At 43.8% G+C, this 27,427-nt stretch overlaps 1 protein-coding gene across 1 annotated transcript in view; it reads right to left on the bottom strand.

The window, feature by feature from the left end:
- The window catches only part of LOC134357881 (phosphatidylinositol-3-phosphatase SAC1-B-like), a 92,846-nt gene extending 71,764 nt beyond the window's left edge, over positions 1–21,082 (bottom strand). The window contains exon 1 of the mRNA XM_063069624.1: positions 20,826–21,082. Coding sequence (XP_062925694.1) covers positions 20,826–21,067 — 242 coding nt within the window. The 5' untranslated portion in view covers positions 21,068–21,082. The remainder of the gene's footprint in view (positions 1–20,825) is intronic.
- Positions 21,083–27,427: the final 6,345 nt, after the last annotated feature.

Raw genomic sequence — 27,427 nt, 5'->3', positions numbered from 1 at the left:
CAGCAAGGCACTTGTCAAATGTATTGAGGGCTTCTGCCTCTGTTATCTTTTTCAGCCAATGAGTTCCAGACTCCTACCACTTTCAAATCCTTCAGCCAAAAGTCCCACAAACAGAAAGTGACCAGAGCAGCATTTCTACACTAAGGGTACGTCCACACTACGCCGGATAATTTTGAAAACAAAGCTTTTTCTCTTCGTTTTGCCCTCCCGTCCACACTGAGCCGGCGTTTTCAGCCCCTGAAAACGGAGATTTTCGAAAACACTCTCCAGAGGGAATAAATCTGAAAATGCTTAATATTCGGCATAGTGTGTACGGGGTAACCGGAGAGATTTTAAAACGCTGTCATGACAACACCACAACAACAATGCTTGTTTCTGCTTCTGCTTGGTACTGCGCAAGCTGTAATAACGCGCAGTCGGTGTGAACGGCGTGAGAGTTAAATTGTAAAGTGAGCTTTTTTGACTATTTAAAAACGCTGTCATGACATGCCAGAACAGATGTTCGTTGTTTTCTTGAACGCCACCACCTACCTAACAATTTCAGAACAGACGGACGAGACTGAAGCCAGTTGACCCATAGCTTACTGAATAAATAAGTATACTCACTTCGCCCTGTTTTCTGTCCTTGCTTGTATGAAGGTGGTTTACCTGTTTATGCAAGTACTTCTCTGACAATAGATGTGTAACAGCCTAATGTAACATTGTATGGAAATACAAGATAACGCTGATGCAGACGTTTTATACATTTAACAAGGTGTTTTATTAATGTAACAGAGTTAGTCAGTTTTTCAATGTTCGTCGTCAGCTGGGTCATACTGTCCATGAACTCCCTGTCGGTTGCCTCCATACGCTCCAGTATTTGTTTTTTTTAAGTTTTAAGTCCTCCTGTGCGAAAGCCAAGAGCAATTCCTTTAAAGTTTTTCTACTCTGTAACTGGACAAACGCCCACGAAGTATATCGTTTCCTCTTCGCTTGTTTTCTGTGTGTGTCCTGCGCATGCCCAGTAGGAGGAGATTCGCCCAAATATCCGCCTAATGTGGACGGTGATATTTTGAAAAACGCTTAGTGTGGATGCCTGTCGTTTTTACTTGAAACCGACGTTTTCAAAATTATCCGGCGTAGTGTGAACGTAGTCTAAGAAATGTTGCAAAGGTACGCCCATTTCTGTCACATAATGAGGCTGAAGAACTATTTCACGCCTTTGTACCGGATAGAGTAGACTATTGCAATTTACCTTTTCCTGGCCTTGCAAAGCAAGCCATTAATTCATTAATTAATTAGCTTTAATTAATTCAGAACACTGCTACTAAACTTTTCACTTAAAACCATGATGAGGGAGCATATCACTCCCATCCTAACTACTCTTCATTGGCTTACTGTATCTTTTAGAATTGATTTTAAAATTCTCTTACTTGTTTTTAAAGCTCTTAATGGTCTGGGACCGGAGTACATCACAGAATCACTTTCGTTTTATAATCCTGCTTGACTACTACTACTACTGCTTGAGCTCTCTTCTTAAATTTAAATAATCTCACTTAAAGAAAGTTGGCAGGTTAGGTTTTTTGAACTACGCTCGTAAACTGTGGAATTCAATGCCTAAACCTACAACGGAAAACTATAAACTCAGCTGATACTTTTAAACACCACTTGTAAACTATTTACAGTAGATTCTGGTTAACTGGCACACGTCAGGACCAGAACATTTTGGCCCAATTAAGTGGCTGACCCAATTAGTCAAAGTTTCATAAAAGGTATAAAAATACAAACTACTGCTTAACTGAGTAACAGATTATATATTTAAATGAAATACAGAACAAATTAGAATACTACCAATACTACTAGAGTACTATAAAACTGTATATTAGTTTCAAATAGTTATCAGCTGAGGAATTCAGTCCAGGGTACACTGTTGCATTCTTTTGATTGACTGTAAATGAACAAAATCAGTGCAGATATCTAGTGTAGGTAACGGACTGCCTTCAAACAATGCTTTCAACAATTGCATCTTCCAAATCTTTACTTTCATTGTAACATTCAAGCTGATTGTTGATACCACCAAATTCTTCATAGTTCAATTGTTTTCTTTTAACTCCTGGCTGTTTCTGACCTCTCCAAACCTGAATTCCCGAAACTGCAGTGAACAAAACAGTTCTGAACCGTCTTACTGCTTATTTCTCGCCATCAGTGTCAAAAATTAGTCTTTCTTGAAAACAAACACGTATGACTGGTGGTATTTAAACAATGCTCGTTCTAAGCACAGTGCAGTGTCTAATGGCCATGCAAGTGGCACCAAGTGGCTGCCTCTTTGAGCTCATCTGCGGAAGCAGCTTAAATGCCTCTCTTTAATGTCTTTTTTACTTATTCAAGGTGGTTGGGGTTCTATCGAGGTCCTGATCTGCAAGTGGCACACAAACTGCGTTTTTTTTTAAAACAGCGGGTGAGTTCCCATTCCTGGAGTGTGTCAGCTGTCCGTTTTCCAACATTCTCCAGGCGCAGCTTGGAAGATGTCACCTCTGGGTGCAGCTCTGTGGACAACTGATTCCAGGCTTGAACTACTGATTGAGGTATCGCAGGAGATGGAACATCAGGATTTCACTGCAGCAGATGTATGGAAAAGTGACACGGCTGAATGTAATATCCTAGTTTCCCCCTTCACTGTGAAAATGGGTGATATCTCTCTGTGCCTTGTTCGTGGGAGAGAGCGCCTGCGGCATGTCGAACTAAGCAATAGTCAGCTAAGCCAGGGGTCCCCAACCTTTTTTGCACCGCGGACCGGCTTAATGTTGACAATATTCTTGCAGACCAGCCGACGGGGTGGGGGGAGGTGTTAATCATGACTGGAATACAGGTGATAAGTCAACTATAAGTCACTTATAAGTGGCTAATACACTCAATTTCGTTTCTAAAAGGGTTTATCTAACGAATTTAATATTAAACACACAGCACATATTTTCCTTGCATGAATATAGTGCTAAGTCAATTATAAGACACTTATAAGTCAATAGCATCATAACATTTTAAGTAACGTTTGGATATTAAACACACAGTGCATATTTTCCTCATATGAACATATAAAATCATTGCAACACATCAATATCGCTGAATCAGTGGGAGGCCTGGACTTGTTTCCCTGCAATGAGACGGTGCCATCGAAAGGTGATGGGAGACAGCAATACTCAAAGGGGGTTCCTTATATCCAGTCTATTCCGTAATTTAGTTTTCGTTGCATTCATTGCAGAAAATCCCGCTTTGCAGAGATATGATGTTGGAAATGGAAGCAACGTTTTCAGTGCTTTTGTGGCTATCTCAGGATATTCAGCCTTGACTTTGATCCAGAATGCCGGCAGAGATGTTATATCAAACATACTTTTCAGCCCACCGTCATTTGCAAGCTCGAGGAGTTGATCTTCTTCCTGCGCTGACATGGATGATTCACCGGGGACATTCACAAATGGGTCACGGACCCATTCCTTTGCACATCTTGGGTCATTTGCGGTTGGGAAGTAACGCTGGAATTCTGTCGACAGTGAAGAAAGGTGATCACGCACCAGCTGTGAGAAAGACGGTGCAGCCTTAGTCTCTCCCAAAATCCCAGCTAATGTTGGGAACATGTCAAATATGCCCCTGTCCACTGTCCCACACAGTTCCAGTTTGGCTGTGCAAGCAGACACTTTATCTGCCAACTTGAAGACAGTTGTCATTCTCCCCTGAAGTGACAAATTGAGTTCATTGAGCAGGTTGAAGATGTCACATAGATAAGCGAGTTTTGCTATCCACTCCTCGTCACTGAAGTGTGCTCCCAGTGGTGACTTTTTTCCTGAAAGAAATCTCTGTAGCTGCTTTCTTAACTCAGAAATCCTGGCCAGGGCTCTCCCCCTTGATAGCCACCTGACTTCAGTGTGTAAGAGAAGCGTTTGTGCTCTGCATCCATTTCCTCGCAAAGCTGCGCAGACAGACATTTCTTAGCCTTAGCAATACGGCTAGCCAATAAGTACGACACTCTCAGAGCAGCAGCACTTGTAGAGGTGGTGACTCTCAGCACTTGCTCTGTCCCGCTTGCTCACATTTTTATCCACTCAAAAAACTGAACGGATTTGTCTTTAAGTGCAGGGTGCTTGGACTCAAGGTGCCAAAGCAGTTTTGAGGGCTTCATTGCCTCATTAGACAGCTTATCTCCACATATCACACACAGGGAGCTTGGAGTATGCCAGTCACCAGTCGCAATAAAACCATATTTTATATACAACTCGTCGTATTTTCTGTTGAAGGAAGCTTTCTGTTTTTTTGTAGTCTCAGCCTCAGCTGTCTCTGCGTTATCATCATCGTTAGGCCTTTTATGTCCCCTACCACCTCTTCTAAAGAAATTCTCAAGCGACGTTTGTTTTTTATTCATCATACCACCAAATCATATTGTTTCCTCGCGGCCCGGTGGCACATGCTTTGCAGCCCGGTAGTTGAGGACCACTGAGCTAAGCAGTAGTTTTTGTTGACTGCAGATCATGGTCTCTCTTTGAGTGTTTTGCTGTTGTGTTGTGGGTGCTGATGCTTTTTGCTGAAACAGGCGGGGGGGGGTCTGATGTGTTGATGCTTGCTGCTGCTTGTGCAGGAGAAGGGTAGAGGGGGTTTGGGGGTTTTAACGCTTTTCTGTCATTCATTCTTTTGGAGTTCTTCTGTTTTTTATGGATGTCTAGGAAGACTAGTATTTCAGGTTGTATATTGCATATATTCTCTGATAATGAATGGAACCATCTGAAATGCACGTGTCTAACGCTGGTTAGAAACTGTCCAGCAACAGCTTCCTGTGCCAATTAAGCGGTATGGTGTCCCAAATAAAGAAAAGGAATCCCGGATATTTTTGAAAAGTTTTTGCTCTTTAAGAGTCGTCTCAAATAAGTGGCTGTCCTGATAAACTGATTGGCCAACTAACCTGAATCCACTGTATTTATCTTTGCTTTTAACATCTTTTTGCCTTTTAGTTCCATGTTTATTTTTATTTTGTCTTTTTTCATGTTTTTACTTTATGCTATTGTAAAATGTTTTGAACCATATTCTCTGTATGAAGAGTTCTCTATAGATAAGCTAACATAAATGCTCTGGTTTCTGAATTCTTGGATAAATGAAAAAACTCCTTTCTACATATTCTGTCAAGGCCCCTCAAAATTTAACCCATCTCTGGTCCAATGAAAAAAAACCAAGCTCCATCAGCAACTACCCTCTACTGCTACTTCTGTGGCCACAGCTGGAGTCTTGTGCAGGGTTGGAACGAAAGATGTTTGTAGCCAAAAACTGCTTTTCTTCATAAAATCTACAGCAGACATGTACAACCAAACTCAGAACCTACTTCCAAAGAGGGATGATCCTGGCAACTATACAGCCCTTTAGCAACAAACGCTTTCCAAGAAGCTGCAAGAAACTTAGTCATCTGCCAACCTTCAACACATACTTGTATCAAGCAGGTCACTCACACAACAGTATCGCTGGTGAGTCAGTTTCCCTTTTGGAAAGCATCCAGCTCTCCATTTCTACCACTTAGCTGTATTTTCCGGTGTGTAGAGCACAACTTGGTGCAATCATTTTCAGAGCACGAGCAGAACAATTAGCTCTTCTGTCTATTCTATCAAGCAATGAAATCATGGGTTCTTTGTGTTTTACTGCAATATACTTCATTTAGTCTCATATCTCTTAAAAATGTTCAAGGAGAGAATTTCAAAGTTCCACCATCTTGTGCATGTTGAAAAATTATCTAATTTCATTCCCGGCTTACTTCCAATTTTTAGTCTTTACACTCTTCCTAACTAGTAAAAGTAGATTCTCTTCATATAACCTTAACACAACCAATCCTTCAATGTTTTGAAAACTTTAAGTGAAACGTCAGCTGTGTGTGTGTGTGTGTGTGTATGTATGTATATACGTGCGCGCACGTACATATACACACACATATACATATATATATATAAATATAAATACACACACTTATGAAGCATTTGAACTGTATCACTATCATAAAAAAGCAACTATGTGTCTCTATCATATAAAGGACAATCTAAGTTCTCTTCATTCTTTACAGAGAAATAAAATACCTGGAAACAGCTGGCAAATTCTTATCATGTACTCACAAGGTCAATGATTGGAAGCTTGCACCGCATCCTTACTAACCATACATACATTGTAATCTTAAATTTAAATTTTATAAGGTGTAAAAAGTATCTGTATTTATTTATGATATTATATCCACAAGCTATCAGATTTAATACACTACATGCCCAACAACCAGTACCTATATAGTACTGATGGAGACAAAGAGAGCTATGCCTTTTCAAGATCCTTCGTCAGGATTAACTGAAAGAAGAGCTAGTAAGAGATTTGAAAGTGGGAGAGAGGGGGAGATCCAAAATGATAGGAGAAGACAGGAGGGGGAGAGATGGAGCTAAGAGCTGGACAGTTGATTGGCAAAAGGGATATGAGAGGATCATCGGACAGGAGGCCTAGGGAGAAAGAAAGGGGAGGGGGGAAGCCCAGAGGATGGGCAAGGGGTATAGTGAGAGGGACAGGGGGAGAAAAAGGAGAGCGAAAAAAAGAATGTGTGTATATAAATAAATAACAGATGGGGTACGAGGGGGAGGTGGGGCATTAGCGGAAGTTTGAGGTCAATGTTCATGCCATCAGGTAGGAGGCTACCCAGAGAGAATATAAGGTGTTGTTCCTCCAACCTGAGTCTGGCTTCATCTTTACAGTAGAGGAGGCCGTGGATAGACATATCAGAATGGGAATGGGACGTGGAATTAAAATGTGTGGCCACTGGGAGATCCTGCTTTCTCTGGCGGACAGAGCGTAGGAATTCAGCGAAATGATCTCCCAGTAAAGCAGGATCTCCCAGTGGCCACACATTTTAATTCCACTTCCCATTCCCATTCTGATATGTCTATCCACGGCGTCCTCTACTGTCAAGATGAAGCCACACTCAGGTTGGAGGAACAACACCTTTTATTCTGTCTGGGTAGCCTCCAACCTGATGGCATGAACATTGACTTCTCAAACTTCCGCTATCGCCCCCCCCCCCCGTACCCCATCTGCTATTTATTTAATTATTTACACATTCTTTTTCTCTCTCTCCTTTTTCTCCCTCTGTCCTTCTCACTATACTCCTTGCCCATCCTCTGGGCTTCACCTATCCCCCCTTTCTTTCTCCCTAGGTCTCCTGTCCCATGATCCTCTCATATCCCTTTTGCCAATCAACTGTCCAGCTCTTGGCTCCATCCCTCCCCCTCCTGTCTTCTCCTATCATTTCGGATCTCCCCCTCCCCCTCCCACTTTCAAATCTCTTACTAGCTGTTCTTTCAGTTAGTTCTGACGAAGGGTCTCGGCCCGAAATGTCGACTGTACCTCTTCCGAGAGATGCTGCCTGGCCTGCTGTGTTCACCAGCAACTTTTATGTGTGTTGCTTGAAATTCCAGCATCTGCAGATTTCCTCGTGTTTATGCCTTTTCAAGGTAAGGATTAGAAAGTTGCAGCTATCTAAGAGCTAAAGTCTTCAAAAGCAAAAATATAGAATTTGAGGGACTACTGAAGAGAAATGCCTCACAGGCAGGGAGGCATCTAGATTACGAGGAAGCAGTCTTCATAATGGAGAAACATGCATCCTGCAGACTGATTATCCAAGCTGAGAAGATGTATGGTGTATCAGGCAAGTAAGTGAGTGAAATAAACATCAAAAAGAGCATCTCTGGCATTTTTCACTTAGCTGTGATGTAATATCTAATAAGACTTGCACTAGTTAAGTGATTGATGAACATTTGTGATTAAATTTTGTTGCTTGACTATTATTTACAGGGATACGCACAATTATTTTTAATTGTAGGAATATTCAGACAATCTGGTTAGAAATGAAGGAAAACTCATTAGTCACAGTCAATCAGAGGAATACTTATATTTTACATAGGAACAATAAATTCTCTGGATAATGCAACAAAATACACATCGGAAGCACGAGGAAATCTGCAGAAGCTGGAATTTCAAGCAACATACATAAAAGTTGCTGGTGAACGCAGCAGGCCAGGCAGCATCTCTAGGAAGAGGTACAGTCGACATTTCAGGCCGAGACCCTTCGTCAGGACTAACTGAAAGAAGAGCTAGTAAGATATTTAAAAGTGGGAGGGGGAGGGGGAGGGATGGAGCCAAGAGCTGGACAGTTGATTGGCAAAAGGGATACAAGGCTGGAGAAGAGAGGGGATCATCAGACAGGAGGCCTAGGGAGAAAGAAAGGGTGAGGGTGAAGTCAATGCTGATGCCATCAAGTTGGAGGCTACCCAGACGGAATATAAGGTATTGTTCCTCCAACCTGAGTGTGGCTTCATCTTTACAGTAGAGGAGGCTGTGGATAGACATATCAGAATGGGAATGGGATGTGGAATTAAAATGTGTGGCCACTGGGAGATCCTGCTTTCTCTGGTGGACAGAGCGTAGATGTTCAGTGAAACGGTCTCCCAGTCTGCATTGGGTCTCGCCAATATATAGAAGGCCGCATCGGGAGCACCGGACACAGTATATCACCCCAGCCAACTCACAGTTGAAGTGTCACCTCACCTGGAAGGACTGTCTGGGGCCCTGAATGGTAGTGAGGGAGGAAGTGTAAGGACATGTGTAGCACTTGTTCTGCGGATACCTTCTCTTATTTACCTCTCGATCGTAACCCCACTAAGGAGCACCAGGCCATTGTCTCCCACACCATCACCAACTTTATCCGCTCAGGGGATCTCCCATCCACTGCTACCAACCTTACAGTTCCCACACCTCGCACTTCCCTTTTCTACCTCCTACCCAAGATCCACAAACCTGCCTGCCCTGGCCGACCTGTTGTCTCAGCTTGCTCCTGCCCCACCGAACTCGTTTCTGCATACCTCGACACGGTTTTATCTCCCCTTGTTCAATCCCTTCCGACCTATGCTCGTGACACTTCTCACGCTCTTAAACTTTTCAATGATTTTAAGTTCCCTGGCCCCCACCGCTTTATTTTCACCATGGATGTCCAGTCCCTATATACTTCCATCCCCCATCAGGAAGGTCTCAAAGCTCTACGCTTCTTTTTGGATTCCAGACCTAATCAGTTCCCCTCTACCACCATTCTGCTCCGTCTAGCGGAATTAGTCCTTACTCTTAATAATTTCTCCTTTGGCTCCTCCCACTTCCTCCAAACTAAAGGTGTAGCTATGGGCACCCGTATGGGTCCTAGCTATGCCTGCCTTTTTGTTGGCTTTGTGGAACAATCTATGTTCCGTGCCTATTCTGGTATCTGTCCCCCACTTTTCCTTCGCTACATCGACGACTGCATTGGCGCTGCTTCCTGCACGCATGCAGAAATCGTTGACTTTATTAACTTTGCCTCCAACTTTCACCCTGCCCTTCAGTTTACCTGGTCCATTTCCAACACCTCCCTCCCCTTTCTAGATCTTTCTGTCTCTGTCTCTGGAGACAGCTTACCCACTGATGTCTACTATAAGCCTACTGACTCTCACAGCTATCTGGACTATTCCTCTTCTCACCCCATCTCTTGCAAAAACGCCATCCCCTTCTCGCAATTCCTCCGTCTCCACCGCATCTGCTCTCAGGATGAGGCTTTTCATTCTAGGACGAGGGAGATGTCTTCCTTTTTTAAAGAAAGGGGCTTCCCTTCCTCCATTATCAACTCTGCTCTTAAACGCATCTCCCCCATTTCACGTACATCTGCTCTCACTCCATCCTCCCGCCACCCCACTAGGAATAGGGTTCCCCTGGTCTTCACCTACCACCCCACCAGCCTCCGGGTCCAACATATTATTCTCCGTAACTTCCACCACCTCCAACGGGATCCCACCACTAAGCACATCTTTCCCTCCCCCCCCTCTCTGCATTCTGCAGGGATCGCTCCCTACGCAACTCCCTTGTCCATTCGTCCCCCCCATTCCTCCCCACTGATCTCCCTCTTGGCACTTATCCGTGTAAGCAGAACAAGTGCTACACATGCCCTTACACTTCCTCCCTTACCACCATTCAGGGCCCCAAACAGTCCTTCCAGGTGAGGCAACACTTCACCTGTGAGTCGGCTGGGGTGATATACTGCGTCCGGTGCTCCCAATGTGGCCTTTTATATATTGGCAAGACCCGACGCAGATTGGGAGACCGCTTTGCTGAACATCTACGCTCTGTCCGCCAGAGAAAGCAGGATCTCCCAGTGGCCACACATTTTAATTCCACACCCCATTCCCATTCTGACATGTCTATCCACGGCCTCCTCTACTGTAAAGATGAAGCCACACTCAGGTTGGAGGAACAACACCTTATATTCCATCTGGGTAGCCTCCAACCTGATGGCATGAACATCGACTTCTCTAACTTCCGCTAATGCCCCACCTCCCCCTCGTACCCCATCTGTTACTTATTTTTATACACACATTCTTTCCCTCACTCTCCTTTTTCTCCCTCTGTCCCTCTGAATATACCCCTTGCCCATCCTCTGGGTCCCCCCCCCCCACTTGTCTTTCTTCCCGGACCTCCTGTCCCATGATCCTCTCGTATCCCTTTTGCCTATCACCTGTCCAGCTCTTGGCTCCATCCCTCCCCCTCCTGTCTTCTCCTCTCATTTTGGATCTCCCCCTCCCCCTCCAACTTTCAAATCCCTTACTCACTCTTCCTTCAGTTAGTCCTGACGAAGGGTCTCGGCCTGAAACATCGACTGCACCTCTTCCTAGAGATGCTGCCTGGCCTGCTGCGTTAACCAGCAACTTTTATGTGTGTTGCTTGAATTTCCAGCATCTGCAGAATTCCTGTTGGTTACTTGTTCCGCTTACAAGGTTAAGTGCTGGGAGGGAGATCGGTGGAGAGGGATGGGGGGGGACAAATGGACAAGGGAGTCGCATAGGGAGCGATCCCTGTGGAAAGTGGGGGGGGGGAGGGAAAGATGTGCTTAGTGGTGGTATCCCATTGGAGGTGGCGGAAGTTACGGAGAATTATATGTTGGACCTGGAGGCTGGTGGGGTGGTAGGTGAAGACAAGGGGAATCCTATTCCTAGTGGGGTGGCAGGAGGATGGGGTGAGAGCAGATGTGCGTGAAATGGGAGAGATGTGTTTCAGAGCAGAGTTGATGGTGGAGGAAGGGAAGCCCTTTTCTTTAAAAAAGGAGGACATCTCCTTCGTCCTGGAATGAAAAGCCTCATCCTTAGAGCAGATGCGGCAGAGGCAGAGGAATTGCGGGAAGTGGATGGCATTTTTGCAAGAGACAGGGTGAGAAGAGGAATAGTCCAGATAGCTGTGAGAGTCTGTAGGTTTATAGTAAACATCAGCAGATAAGCTGTCTCCAGAGGTAGTTTGTTTTTTTGATGTAGTTGCTTTTTATATGATTATCTTCAAATATCTACACAAGTATAAATGACTTTTCAATAATAACTTTCTAAAGTTTGGAGAACTCTTACTGCTAATTAAAAGTCAAATACAAGTTTATAATCTATACATTCCTTGCTGCTGGCTAAAAAATATTCAAATTCTTTGATTAAAACAGGAAGTTTACAATGTTGAAATGGATTATCGTTATAAATAACTCCAGAGTTAAATAAATAACTGCCTACTGAGCTGTTTGATCAGTGATGGAACCTTACACCTTATATAAAGGGCAGAATTGTCCAAACAGCACCTCTAATTTAGCAAACTGCTACTGTACTCCAATTAAATTTCCACTTTGCAATAAAAAGACTAAATAAGAAGGCTCTTTGGAGGTACACCAGAACTAAATACACAATATAGCCTGTTGGATATACTTTGTGTCCCTGAAATCTACAGTTATCTTCCTTATGCAGCTTCTGTGAGGATAGCTTTACAGAGAAGCCAGAGAGCATCACTGAATGTGCTCCTACTGTAAATTATATATTTAAGAATGTAATAGCAGGATTAGATTACTTAGCCATTCAAAACTAAATAATGAAGGAGACATGCCCACACCATAAGTTTATCACCATAGATTTATCACCTGATCCATATCAGAATTTCTGCTTGTGACCCATTAGAAATAGGAGCAGGATTAGGTCATCCAACCCATCGAGTTGGCTCCACCATTCCATCATGGCTGATCTATTATCCCTCTCAATTTCATTCTCCTGCCTTCTCCCATAACCTTTGATGCCCTAGAACCCATCAACCTCCACCTTAAATATAATCAATGACCTGGCCTCCACAGTCGTCTGTGGCAATGAATTCCACAGAATACTTACACTCTGGCTAAAGGAAATCCTTTTCATCTGTACTAAATGGATGTCCCTCTATTCTGAGGCAGTGCCCTCTGGAATTAGACTCATCCATTATAGGAAACATCCTACTCACATCCATTCTATCCTGATCTTTCAATATTCAATAGGTTTCAATAAGAACCAACCCAACCCTCCCCCCCGCCCCCCCAAGGCTCTGAGCAATCAAATTCTCCTTGTTAACCCTTTCATTCCTGGAATCACTCTCGTGAACCTCCTCTGAACCTGCTCCAATGCCATATCATATTTTCTGAGACAAAGGGTCTAAAGCTGCTCAAAATACTCCGTGGGCTATGATCAATGCCTTGAAAGCCTCAGCATCACATCCTTGCTCTTATATTCTAGTCCTCTCAAAATGAATGCTAACATTGCAGTTGCCTTCCTTAAGACCGACTAAACCTGCACAAGGACTTCCAAGTCCCTTTGCATCTATGATTTTTGAATTTTCTCCCAAATGAAAACAGTTACCCCTTTATTCCTTCTCCCAAAGTGCATGACCTTGCAATTCACTACACTATATTCCATCTGGTACTTCTTTGCCTGTTCCCCAATGCAGCTAAGTCCCTTTGCAGATTTCCTGCTTCTTCAACAGGATCTGCCCCTCCACCTATCTTCCAACCATCTGTAAACTTGGCCACAAAGCTATCAATTCTGACATCGAAATCATTGACATATAACCTGAAAAGAAGTGGTCTCAATGCAGGCCCCTGTGGAACACCACTAGTCACTGGCAGCAAAACAGAATAGGCTCCCTTTATTCCCATTCTTCCTCCTGTCTGTCAGCCCATGTTCTATCCATGCTAATATGCTTCCTGTAATAGCATGGGCTCTTATCTTGTTAAGCAGTCTCATGTGCAGCAACTTGTCAAAAGGCTTCTGAAAATCTAAGTAAACAACATCTCCTTTATCTGTGCTGCCTGTTATTTCCTCAAAGAATTCTAAAAGATTTGTCAGACAAGATTTCATCTAAAAGAAACCATGCTGCCGTTGGCTGATTTTATTGAGTACCTTCAAGTAGCCCGAAACCCCATCCTTAATAATGAACTCTAACATCTTCCCAAACAGAGGTCAGACTAATTTCCATTCTCTGCCTTCCCTCTTAAAGACTGGAGAGACATTTACAATTTTCCAGTCCTTCAGAACCACTCCAGAATATAGTTTCTTGAAAGATCATTACCAATGGTTCCACAATCTCTCTAGCTACCTCTTTCAGAACTCTGGGGTGAAGTCTATCTGGTTCAGGTGGTTTATCTATCTTCAGACTCCTTAGTAATAGCAACAACACTTACTTCTGCCCCCTGACACTCCCAAATTTCTGGCATACTGCTAGTGTCTTCAACAATGGAGACCTACACAAAAAAGTTCATCCATCATTTCTTTGTCCTCCCATTGCTACCTCTCCAGCATCATTTTCCAATGGTCCGATATCCACTCTTGCCTCTCTTCTTATATTTGAAAAAACTTCTGATAGTCACTTTGATATTATTGACTAGCTTACCTTCATATTTCATCTTTTCTCTCCTTATGGCTTTTTTAGTTGCCTTCTGTTGGTTTTTAAAAGCTTACCAATTCTCTAACATCCCACTAATTTTTGCTATATTATTGCTCTCTCTTTTTCTTGTATGCTGTCTTTGACTTCCCTTGTCAGCATGGTTGCCTAATCCTCCCTTTAGAATACTTTTCCTCTGGGATGCATCTATTCTGTGTCTTTCAAGCTGCCCCTAGAAACTCCAGCCATTGCTGCTCTGCCATCATGCTGCAATCAACTTTGGCCAGCTCCTCTCTCATGTCTCTAATTCCCTTTACTCCATGGTAATAATGATATATCTGACTTTATCTTCTTCCTTTCAAACTGCAGGGTGAATTCTACCATATTTTGATCACCGTCTCCTAGGGGTTCCTTTAAATTAAGCTTCCTAATCAAATTGGGTTCATCACAGAACACTCCCTAGTGAGCTCAACCACAAGTAGTTCTAAAAGGCCATCTTGTAGGCATTCTACAAATTACATCTTTTGGGATCCAGTACCAACCCGTTTTTCCCAATCTACCTGCATATTAAAATCTCCCATCAATATCATAACATTGCACTTTTTATATGCCTATTCTACCTCCTGTTGTAATTTGCATCCTACATGTGAGGTGCAGCACAGAGCGCCATAGGAAGTCATTCCTGCCTGTGGCCATCAAACTTTACAACTCCTCCCTTGGAGGGTCAGACACCCTGAGCCGATAGGCTGGTCCTGGACTTATTTCATAATTTACTGGCATAATTTACATATTACTATTTAACTATTTATGGTTCTATTACTATTTATTATTTATGGTGCAACTGTAACGAAAACCCCAATTTCCCACGGGATCAATAAAGTATGACTATGACTATGTCTATGACATCCTGGCTACTACTTGGAGGCCTGTATATAACTCCCATCAGGGTCTTTTTACCTTTACAATTTCCTACCTTTACCTACAAGCATTCTCCATCCTCCAATCCTATCTCACCTCCTTCAAAAGATGATTTTGTGTTTTTTTTACCAACAGAGCCATCCCACACCCTCTGCCTACGTGCCTGTCTTTTCAATACAAGGTATGTCCTTGGATGTTAAGCTCCCAATTATGATCTTCTTTCAGCCACGACTCATTGATGTCCACAACATTAAACATGCTAATCTCTAATTGTACGAGAAGATCATCTACCTTATTCCATATACTATGTGCATTCAAATATAAATTTTGATTGGACAGCGGCACAGACACAGTAGAAATGTTCCCATGCGGATCCACAGCGGAGCTTGAAAAACCCAGTCTCCATAAAAGAGGTAGCATCTAGCAGAGCGGTCATCGTTGGTGTGGTCAGAGTCAGAGTCAGAGCAATAAGGCTTTGGCTCTACAGGCTTCGGCAAGGTATGCAGGTAAATTTATTTCTTTTCATATTTAATTCCTGAAAGAATAGGGGTATATCTGCAAGGCCAGCGTTCTGTTCTGGGTGTCAGCTGTGGGATTTCCAGGAGACCTCCAGCCTCCCCGATGGCCACATCTGCACCAGGTGCAACAAGATGCAGCTCCTTAGAGACCGCGATAGGGAACTGGCGCTTCAGCTTGATGACCCTTGGCTTATTAGGGAAAGTGAGGAGGTGATAGACAGGAGCTACAGGGAGATAGTCACCCCAAGGCTACAGGAGACAGATAAATGGGTGACTATCAAGAGAGGGAAGAGAAAACATCAGATAGTGGAAAAAACACCAATGTGGCCATTCCCCTCAATAGTGCGCATGCGCCGGTCGTGCATGCAGCCTGGTACAGCCGTTCCGATTACCAAATTTCCCTTGGGATTAAAGTATATCTATCTATCTAAGTACTTTTTTTTTTGAGTGCTGTTGGGGAGGAGAGGAGGAGAGAGACCTTCCCGGAGGAAGCAACAGCAGCCATGCCTCTGGTACAGAGTTTGGCCCTGCAGCTCAGAAGGGTAGGGAACTGAAGAGAATGGCAACAGTAATAGGCGACTCTATAGTTGGGGGGACAAATAGGCGATTCTCTGGATGTGAAAGAGAAACACGGATGGCAGTTTGCCTTCCAGGTGCTAAGGTTCACCATGTTTCTGAATACGTCCACAATATCCTGAAAAGGAAGGGTGAGCAGCCAGAAGTCGTGGTACGTACCAACACATAGGTAGAAAAAGGGAGGAGGGCCTGAAACAGAATACAGGGAGTTAGGAAGCTAGTTGAGAAGCAGGATCTCAAGTAGTGATCTCGGGTTGCTACATCTGCCATGCGACAGTAAGTATAGGAATAGAATGAGGTGACAGATAAATGCATGGCTGAAAAATTGAAGCAGGAGGCAGGGATTCAGATTTCTGGGTAATTGGGACCTCTTCTGGGGCAGGCGTGACCTATACAAAATGGACAGATTGCACTTGAATCCAAGGGGGACCAATATCTCTGGAGGCAGGTTTGCTAGAGCTGTTGGGAGTGGTTTAAACTAATATGGCAGGTGGATAAGAACAGGCATGAAAGAGTGGCAGATGAGCCAGCATATTTATAAGTAGATGATGGGTGTAATATGAATGTAAGAAAGGACATGTAGCTGGATCCTGGACTTCCTGTCAGATCGCCGGCAGGAGGTCACCTCTGCCCCTCAGGGCTGTGTCCTAAGTCCCCTCCTTTACTCTCTGTATACCCATGACTGCGTCATCAGCTGCAGCTCCAATCTGCTAATTAAATTTGATGACAACACTACACTGATTGGGCCTAATCTCAAATAATAATGAGACAGCCTACAAAGAGAAGAGAAGAGATGGCCTTCTTTCATCAGGCAATCAGACTGATCAATACAATTGTATTTCTATGTTACATTGACTGTCCAGTTGTACATACTATTTATTATAAATTACTATAACTTGCATATTGCACACTTAGACGGAGACATAACATAGAGATTTTTACTCCTCATATATATGAAGGATGTACGAAATAAAGTCAATTCAATTCAATGACTGGGTACAAATGCAGACAGTGCAAAGAGTTAAATTGTACCACAAAGACAAAATTTAAAAAGGTGAAGAATACAGGACTGAAAATGCTGTATTTAAATGCATGTTGTATTCCGAAGTGTGATGTGGCCAAGTGGTTAAGGCATTGTACTAGTGACCTGAAGGTCGTGAGTTCGAGCCCCAGCCAAGGCAACGTGTTGTGTCTTTGAGCAAGGCACTTAATCACACATTGCTCTGTGACGACACTGGTGCCAAGCTGTACGGATCCTAATGCCCTTCCCTTGGACATCATTGGTGTCATGGAGAGGGGAGACTTGTAGCATGGGCAACTGCTGGTCTTCCATACAACTTTGCCCAAGCCTGCGCCCTGGAGAGTGAAGACTTTCCAGGCACAGATCTATGGTCTCGCAAAACTAACGGATGCCTTTAAGTGTATTCCAAATGAAGTGGATGAGCAATTAGAGATTGGTTGGTATGACTTTGTGGGCATCACTGAGTCATGGCTGAAAGAAGGTCATAGTTGGGAGAATAACATCAAAGGATATACTTTATATCAAAAGGACAGGCAGGAACACATAGGTGCTAGCGTGGCAGTGTTGGTAAGAGACGGAATTACTTCTTTAGAAAGAGGTGACATAGGGTCAGACAATGTCGAATTTTTGTGGGTGGAGTCAAGAAATGGCAAGGGTTAAAAAACCATTATGGGATTTATATATAGACCTCGAAATATGTACCCAAGAGGCAGGGTTGAGATTGCAAAGGGAGCTGGAAAGGGCATGTAATAAGGGTAATGTCACAATTGTATTGGGGGACTTCAATATGCAAGAGGATTGGGAAAATCAGGTTGGTGTCAGATTACAGGTGAGGAATTTTGTTGGATGCTCAAGAGGTGACTTTTTAGAGCAGCTTGTGGTTGAGTCTACTCGGGGAAAGGCTATCTTAGATTGAGTGTCGTGTAATAATCCAGATTTTATTAGAGAGAAAGTAAAGAAATCTTAGGAAGCAATGATCATAATATGATTGAATTCATACTGCAGTTTGAGAGGGAGAAGCATAAATCACATATATCAGTATCGCAATGGAATAAAGGGAATTACAGAGGCATGAGAGGAGCTTGCCCAGGTGGACTGGAGGAGGATACTGGCAGGGATGAAAGCAGAAAAGAGGTGGCTAAAGTTTCTGGGAATAGTTCACAAGGCGCAGAATAGATATGTCGCACAGAAGTAGTAGTTCTCAAATGGCAGGGGTAGGCAACTGTGGCTGACAAAGGAGGTTAAGGACTACATAAAAGGCAAGGAAAGGACATATAATGTAGCAAAAGTGAGTGGGAAGTTGGATGAATGGGAAGTTTAAAAAAAAATCCAACAAAAGGCAACCAAAAAGCCGTAAGAAGGGAAAAGATTAAATATGAGGGCAAACTAGCCAATAATATAAAGCAGGATACTAGAAGTTTTTTTTCCAGTTACATCTTTGCATCCGTCTTCACTGTGGAAGACACTAGCAGTTCCTTGAGTGTCAGGGAGCAGGAAACGTCAAACAATTTTTTAACAATCATTACAGTTCGTCAAAATATCAAGGTTACGATTTGGAAAATCATTTGGCCTCCGTAAACCTTGATCCATCATTCTGAAGTCTATTGGTCAGTATTTACACAGAACACTATTATTATTATTACAATGGGATAAGCCTCCTTTATTTAAGTTTAAACAAGATTGGGAAAAGGAACTCAATTTGACTTTTATGATGGAGGATTGGTCACAGATTCTGAAGCTGGTTAACTCTTCTTCGATCTGTGCTAGTCATTCACTGATTCAATCTAAAATTGTACATCGTTACCATTTGACGAAGGAGAGACTGTCTAAAATATTCCCTAATGTTGATAGTTATTGTGATAGATGTAAAACTGAGACAGCTACACTGACACACATGTTTTGGTCCTGTTCTACACTGGAACAGTTCTGGAAGTCAGTTTTTTCGACAATTTCTAAAGCACTTAAAATTAATTTACAATCTAACAAATTAACTGTGCTTTTTGGAATAATTCCTCAAAACATCCGTGGTACCTCTGTGTCTGACCAACATGATATTGCATTTGAAACACTGATAGCTAGGAGGGCCATTTTGTTGAAGTGGAAGGATACATCAGCTCCCATTTTGTCACAATGGTTCTCTCAAGTGATGCTATGTCCTAGTTTGGAGAAAATTAGAAGTCAAACCTTTGAACCTATGTTTGATTTTGAGAAAAGATGGGGTTCATTTGCTTGTTACTATCATTTGAGTTAATTGATAGATTTCCTCCACAATCTAATTATAAATTTTTGGTACTTTTTTTTTGCTGGCGGTTTGATGTTTATCTTTAGAAGCTTTTTGTATGACACATGGCTCCGGGGTTGAACACCTAATGGGTTTTTCCCCCCACTTTTCTCGCTTAGTAGGGTTTTTTCAAATCACAAAAATTTTTCAATCTTTAAAATAATGTTCTGTTTCTTGAGACATTGTAAGTGTTGCTTACTTCGATGTACTCGTGCTAACTTTGGATAATAATAATAAAAAGATTTGTAAAGAAAGAACATTACAGCACCTTACAGGCCCTTTGGCCCCCGAGGTTGTGCTGACCTTTTACCCTATTTCTTAACTCTTTGAATGTCAACAGGGGAAAAAATGACCCTCAGCAAATCCCTAAATTGTTATCTGAACACTGATGCAATACTAGTACCTTTGTCACCATGTATTGGTGCAACAAAGGCATTATTACTATGAGTTGGTGCAACACTGCCACAATTATTAACAAATTCTTAACCAAAATGTTTAAGGCTGAAGAATAAATTAGATGGGCTAACTTAGAGCAGAGATTAGCCAAAATCCCATGAAATACAGAAGTATAAAGCGACTGAATGACCATGTCTTGTTAATAAACAAAGCAAACTGCATCAACATGCTCCAATCATTCAACATAGCTTTTCCAACTCCATGTTGCTGTTACATGAACTAGGAGTTAAAACTAGCATTTCAGAACTATTGTGAAATGTAAGCCAGCCCTAACTCCCGCTCCATTTTCCCAAGGAAACAAGACTTCTCGACAATGAGGGATTGCCATTCCTTTTCACTTTTGTACTCCAGGGACGAGGAAGGGGTGAAATATATCTTTCCCCAACCACCACAGCATGCTTCACTCTATGAAAGGAACTCAGCAGATTAAATCCCTTTAATCAACATTGATTCTTCCATTTAACTGAGGAGTGGACAATAACTAACTCTTCCTCCTCCAATAATGTCACCTTTGCTTTCCCAATCCTATCCCTCCACACCATGTCACCCTTCACTCTGGTGTGAATCTCCATAACCCACTCTAAAATATTCCATTTCTCCCTCTCTATACCTGACACCCCTCCTCCTCCTCCAGCATACAGTATTTGTTGCACACTCCAACCCATTTCAACCGTCACCTTCCTTTCAATTTTCTAAAACATTTGAGGTGTCCAGAACTCACTCCATCACCCTCTATCCAGGTGTCTACAATTCATTCCTTCCCCACTACCAGGTGATGACAGTTCACTTCCCCACACACTCAGGTAATCCCAATTCCTCTCATCTGCACAATGTGCATAGCTCAGATCCTCTCAATTCCCTCCCAGGAGCATATTTCTATACTGTCCACCAACCCTCCCTTCCTTCACCCGCCAGCCTGACCTGTTGAGTGAACGTCTACCATCACTCACTTGAGTATCTAGCTCTCGCTCGCAAATGTTCATTTTGCCCCATTCTCGTGCCCCTCCCCAAGGCGTCCCTGACTCACCCATATACCCAACCCTCCCTCCCCATTATGCCAAAGCCGTGCCCATCCTTCCCTCAGCCCCCTCCCACACACCTTCCACTCTACCCTTCTCCGCTCCTCCCTGTATCCTACCCCTCCCATCCCATTCTCTCTGCTCCACTCCCTTCTTCCTCTTAACCCTCCCTCCCTTCTTCACCTCCCACCACCACGCTCCCTCCCTTCTCATTGTCTCCGCTCCCGCGCACTCCCCTCCCTTGCCAGTGGATCGAGACGATCTCGTCCCTCACTCACAGCTTCAAGCTCTCATACGCGGCGACCGCCATCTTGATGCTTCCGCCTCCGGTCTCGACCTCTAACCTCCTTAGTGCCGTGACGTGATGACGTTTACGTCGTGCCGGCCGGACGATGGGGAGGACGCAAGGCGAGGAGGAACGGCGAGATGGCGAGCCTAGGCGAGGAGTAGCTACTGTACCTCCAGTTGATGCAACATCACTGGTGTTCACCCGCTGCTGATTTGGCGCAAAATCTGCCATTACAGGGTATCCAAATCAAATTCTGGAGAGCCCACAGCAGGTCAAGCGGCAGCTGTGAAGGTGGAAACAGTGGGGCAGGACCCTTTCTCAGAGCTGGAAAAATGTGAAGACGAATATGTTTGAAATAAAGAGGGAGAGGGTGGAGAGAACAGCGAGAGTGCTTGCGAAAGAAGCAAGTGAATTATTGTGTCCCCCGGGTGCTGGGAAAGGAAGAGCTTAAATGTCAGATGCACCTCCTGTGGTTGGGTAGGAAAGTGAGATAGGAAGTGGTCAGTTGAGATAAAAATGTGAATCAGGATGTTGAAGTCGCTTTGGAATGCTGATGGGGAGAGGGTTTAAAGAAGCCTATTGGAGCTAGCAGAAATTATGGCTGTTGAATGTTCTTGGCCTCTATACAATAGAGAAATCAACAGGAGAAGATCTGCAGATGCTGGAAATCCAAAGTAACATACACAGTGCCAGAGGAACTCAGCAGGCCAGCTCTTTGGCCCTTTTCCCATTGCTACCATCAAAGAGAAGGTACAGGAGCCTGGCATTTCAGGAACAGCTTTTTCCCCTCCGCCATCAGATTTCTGAACGGGCAAGGAACCCATGTACACTACCTCACTTCTTGTTTGCTCTCTATTAGCGCAATTCCTCCGTCTCCACCGCATCTGCTCTCAGGATGAGGCTTTTCATTCCAGGACGAATGAGGTGTCCTCCTGTTTTAAAGAAAGGGGCTTCCCTTCCTCCACCATCAACTCCACTCTCAAACGCATCTCTCCCATTTCACGCACATCTGGTCTTACCCCAACCTCCTGCCACCCCACTAGGAATAGGGTTCCCCTTGTCCTCACCTACCACCCCACCAGCCTCTGGGTCCAACATATAATTCTCCGTAACTTCCACCACCTCCAACGGGATCCCACCACTAAGCATATCTTTCCCTCCCCCACTCTCTCTGCTTTCCGCAGAGATCACTCCCTATGCGACTCCCTTGTCCATTCGTTCCCCCCATCCCTTCTCACTGATCTCCCTCCTGGCACTTATCCTTGTAAGCAGAACAAGTGCGACACATGCCCTTACACTTCCTCCCTCACCACCATTCAGGGCCCCAGTCAGTCCTTTCAGGTGAGGCGACACTTCACCTGTGAGACGGCTGGGGTGATATACTGCGTCCAGTGCTCCCGATGCAGCCTTCTATATATTGGCGAGACCCGACGCAGACTGAGAGACCGTTTCGCTGAACACCTACGCTCTGTCTGCCAGAGAAAGCAGGATCTCCCAGTGGCCACACATTTTAATTCCACATCCAATTCCCATTCTGATATGTCTATCCATGGCCTCCTCGACTGTCAAGATGAAGCCACACTCAGGTTGGAGGAACAACACCTTATATTCCGTCTGGGTAGCCTCCAACCTGATGGCATGAACATTGACTTCTCTAACTTCTGTTAATGTCCCGCCTCCCCTTCGTACCCCATTTGTTATTTATTATTATTTTTTTCCTCTCTCTCTTTCTCCCTCTATCCCTCTCACTATAACTCCTTGCCCATCCTCTGGGCTTCCCCCTCCCCCTTTCTTTCTCCCTAGGCCTCCCGTCCCATGATCCTCTCATATCCCTTTTGCCAATCAACTGTCCAGCTCTTGGCTCTATCCCTCCCCCTCCTTTCTTCTCCTATCATTTTGGATCTCCCCCTCCCCCTCCCACTTTCAAATCTCTTACTACCTCTTCTTTCAGTTAGTCCTGGCGAAGGGTCTCGGCCTGAAATGTCGACTGTACTTTTTTTCCATAGATGCTGTCTGGCCTGCTGCGTTCACCAGCAACATTTATGTGTGTAGCACTAATTTAAGTTTCTAATGAACTCCAAATGAAATATACCCACTTTGTAATTGCATCAATACATTGGACCCAGGATAAATCTTCAGAGATGTTGACCTCTGGAGTTGAAGTTGCTCACCCTTTCCCTCCATGAGGTCTGTTGTGTGTTCCCCCTGACTTCCCCTTCCTGAAGTCCAGTCAATTCCTTGGTCTTACTGACATTGAGTACAGGATTGTAATTGTGAGACCACTCAACCAGCTGTACTATCTTGCTCCTCTACGCCCCCTTGACAGCATCTGAAATTCTGCCATCAACAAGACCATAACTACCTTCCAGGTGAGGCGACACTTCACCTGTGTCATCTACCATTTCTGGTGCTCCCAACATGGCCTCCTGTATATCGGTAAGGCCTCACGTAGATTAGGAGACCACTTCGTCGAGCACCTTCTCTCCGTCTGCTATAAAAAGTGGAACATGCCAGTGGCCACCCATTTCAGTTTTACTTCCCAGTCTGACACATCAGTCCGTGGCCTGCTCTATTGTCAGGATGAGGCCACGCTCAGGTTGGAGGAACAATACTTTGTATTCTGTCTGGGTGTCTGCCAACCTGATGGCATGAACATTGATTTCTCAAACTTCCAGTAATTCCCCACCCCCCCCTCCTTCACCATCCCTGTTACCCTCTCACTCCTTTTTACGAGCCCATCACCTCCCTCTGCTGCTCCTCCCCCTTCCCTTTCTTCCATGGTCTTCTACCCTCTCCTGTCAGATTCTCTCTTCTCCAGCCCTTTATCTCTTCCATCATTCATCTTCCCAGCAATTTACTTCATCCCCCTCCCCCTCTGTTTTCACCTATCACCTGCTGCCTTGTCCTTCCTCCCCACCTTCTTATTCTCCCCTTCCTTTCCAGTCCTGATGAACAGTCTCCACCCAAAATGCTGACTGTTTACTCCTTTCCATAGATGCTGTCTGGCCTGCTGAGTTCCTCTAGTATTGAGAGTTTAGGCATCTTCCAATTCACGCGCACACAAACATTCACCATCTCTGAAGGATGTGATGCAATACTCCATATTGCCTGGATGGTGAAAAGCTGCTGACTGTTGCTCCAGAAACACCCAGGCAACACCATCCAGAAAGTGTCCTGCTTGACTGAAACTCATTCCCGAGAGCACACTGACTACAGTGTATACTATCTGAGAACTGCAGTATTGCTACGCTGGTATTGTTATGCTGATGGTTCTGACAAGCACTTCCCTAACCCATCATCTCAAACAACAGGAAGGAAAACAAACGTAATATGACAATTCTGGTACTTCTCCTCAAGGTTTCACTATCCTCACTTGTGGAAGTACAGCTGTTCCTTCATCGCTACAAGATCCAAATCCTGGAACTCTTTACCGAGAAGTATTGTGAATGCACCTTCATCACAGAATGTCACTCAGAAAGATGGCCATCAGTGCTCAGTGCTCAGCAATGTAGGGATTTGCTGAAGGTCATTTTTTCCCCTGTTGACATTCAAGGAGTAAGAAATAGGTTAAAAGGTCAGTACAACACCGGAGGCCAAAGGTGCTGTAATGTTCTATGTAAATACTGACCAATAAACTGCAGAATGATGGATCAAAGTTTACTGAAGCCAAATGATTTTCCAAATGGTAACCTTTATATTTTGAAGCAAATGTATAAAAGTAAGCAGCAACTTTCGGAGGGGAGATGTTAAGGTTGGGGATATATCTGTACAGCTTAAGGCTTGTTTCCCCCGATGGTGAAAGATTAAATTCAGTATGGAGAAAAGATCCTAAAAAGCAGAGGATCTTCAGAGGTAAGGAGCAGCAAAACTGTGGAAATAAAAATGCTTAAAAAATGTGAGTAAGAATGTGCTGTTAAATGTACAAGTAATGCCTGGGAAGATTGGGGCACATAGCTGAAAACATTTTTAAGGAAAAGCTGCATCACAGACTTGCTAAATCAAATACACCTTTTCTGTGCACTAAAATTCTATGTCATGGTACATGAGACCATTTGAGTGAGAGTAGCTCGGCACGTTTCGGGCCATGAATATACCAACTAGACATGAAGTATCTTAATAAAGCAGCACTCAGATGAAAAACTGCATCCTCATAATTGAATTTGGAAATACAGCCATAGAGTAAGAACAAGAATAATAAAGTCACTAACCTAAAATGAAACTTTCTCTCCACAGATGCGACCTTCCCAAATGGGAAATTCCAGCATTTCAAAGTTCAAAGTATATTTATTATCAAAGTGTCTATACTTTATACAACCTTGAGATTCATCTCCTTCAGGCAGCTACAAAACAGAAACCCAATAGAACCCATTAAAACAAAAGACTGAGCACTCTTAAAAGTGCAGAGAGACAAAACAAACCGTGCAAGCAAAAGTAAACAAGTAGCATTCAGAAATGAAGTTCACAAAACTGAGTCCACAACCAGGCAGATTCAGAAGGCTGTTAGTTGCAGGCCACCACCTCAGTTCAGCACAGCGTGGAGCAGAGAGCTGAACCGGCCCATCCCTCGCCTTCAGCCCTGACACCCTGACCTTGTCAATCTGGCCCAGCACTTAAATTGCCATTGCTCACTCTCAGACCTAAGCCTTGCTGCTTCATTATGCTTTTGGACCTGAGCTGCACCACCTCAATTTGGCCCATACCTGACCTTTCCAATTCGGCTCTGCGCTTACGATCGATCAAACCCTGGGTCTCTCCTCACTCTCGGGCCCAGGCTCTGCCTCAACTTGGTTCTGCCGCATAGAGTTGCCTCCAAGTCCGCTCCAGCAGTGGCCATAGATTGTCTCATTCCCTGCGGTCCAGCCTTGATTCAGCCTGCACATGTCGTGTCGGAACCGCCCTGTACCTTCAAGACTTCAGTTCACACCACAAAAAATGCCAGGTCGTACAGACGGTTCGAAAGCTCAACCCTTAATGGGGAAGTTACAGGCTATTGTTTGCAGTAATCATTTACCAGAAAAAAAAATGTGATTAATAAAGTATTTAGTTATTTGATTTCCCACCAGCAAGTAGTCACAGAGCTCCACCAGCACCATCTTAAACAGGCTGGGAGACCGTTTCGCTGAACACCTACGCTCTGTCCGCCAGAGAAAACAGGATCTCTCAGAGGCCACACATTTTAATTCCACATCCCATTCCCATTCTGATATGTCTATCCATGGCCTTCTCTACTGTCAAGATGAAACTACACTCAGGTTGGAGGGACAATACCTTATATTCCGTCTGGGTAACCTCCAACCTGATAGCATGAACATTGACTTCTCTAACTTACGTTAAAACCCCACCTCCCCTTCGTACCCCATCCCTTATTTATTTATTTATTTTCTTTCCCCTTTTTTCTCCCTCTGAACCCCTCACTTTAACTCCTTGCCAATCCTCTGGGCTCCCCTCCCCCTTTCTTTCTCCCTAGGCCTCCAGTCCCATGATCCTCTCCCTTCTCCAGCCTCGTATCCCTTTTGCCAATCAACTTTCCAGCTCTTAGCTCCATCCCTACCCTCCTGTCTTCTCCTATCATTTCAGATCTCCCCCTCCCCCTCCCCCTCCCAAATCTCTTACTATCTCTTCTTTCAGTTAGTCCTGACGAAGGGTCTCGGCCCAAAACGTTGACTGTACCTCTTCCTATAGATACTGCCTGGCCAGCTGCGTTCACCAGCATTTTTTGTGTTACTTGAATTTCCAGCATCTGCAGATTTCCTCATGTTTGCATTTTAGATTTTTATTCCATTTTCTTGCTTAAGAATCTTGCAAGATCCATCTTTTTCCTCACTATTAGCACTCCCTGCATCTCTCCAATCACTCTCATCTTTGTTACCACTTATCTCCTCCACGTTCACTCACATCCTGCTACACCCCAACTCAACACTCATCTGTGAAGGTTGATATTTCAGGCAGGCCAGGCAGCATCTATGGAAAAAAAAGTACAGTCAACGTTTCAGGCCAAGACCCTTCGGCAGGCTGCCTGGCCTGCTGAGTTCCTCTAGCATTTTGTGTATTTTGCTTGGATTTCCAGCATCTGCAGATTTTCTCTTGTTTGTGAAGTTGACATTTCAAACCAGTTTTGTTAGTCTGGCTTGATCTGCTGTATTTTCTGTCATTTAGAATTTCAATATCTGCAGTTTGTTTTCCATGAGACAAATTGGAAGCATCAAATTCTATGTTTAAATTTGCTTTGAATTCCTTTTGAAATCAAAGCGAATGTAACCACCCCCACAATCCTTCCATTTGTAACTGTTTTCATTAAATACAAATTGCCATAGCTAGAGATCCTACTTAGAGTGCACAGTGCATAAATATTTCATTAGTCTGCTTCTAATAAGTTGGAATACTTCGCTCCATCAAACAAAAATAACAAATCACCAGTTTGTGAAGAAATTGTTTCTAGAATATTTCCCCTTCATATTTTGTTCAGAGGAATTTTGGTGACATAGTAATAAATCAAATGGAAAAAAAATACTTAAGTAAAGATAACTACTATACCAAATAACAGCACCCACCTCCTGGCCCCCAAATAACAAGGCTTTTTTTGTAGAAAAA

Source organism: Mobula hypostoma, chromosome 17 (genome assembly GCF_963921235.1).
Source record: "Mobula hypostoma chromosome 17, sMobHyp1.1, whole genome shotgun sequence".
NCBI lineage: Eukaryota > Metazoa > Chordata > Chondrichthyes > Myliobatiformes > Myliobatidae > Mobula > Mobula hypostoma.
Note: the sequence above shows the minus strand (reverse complement) of the source record. Positions and strands in the feature narration are given on the sequence as shown.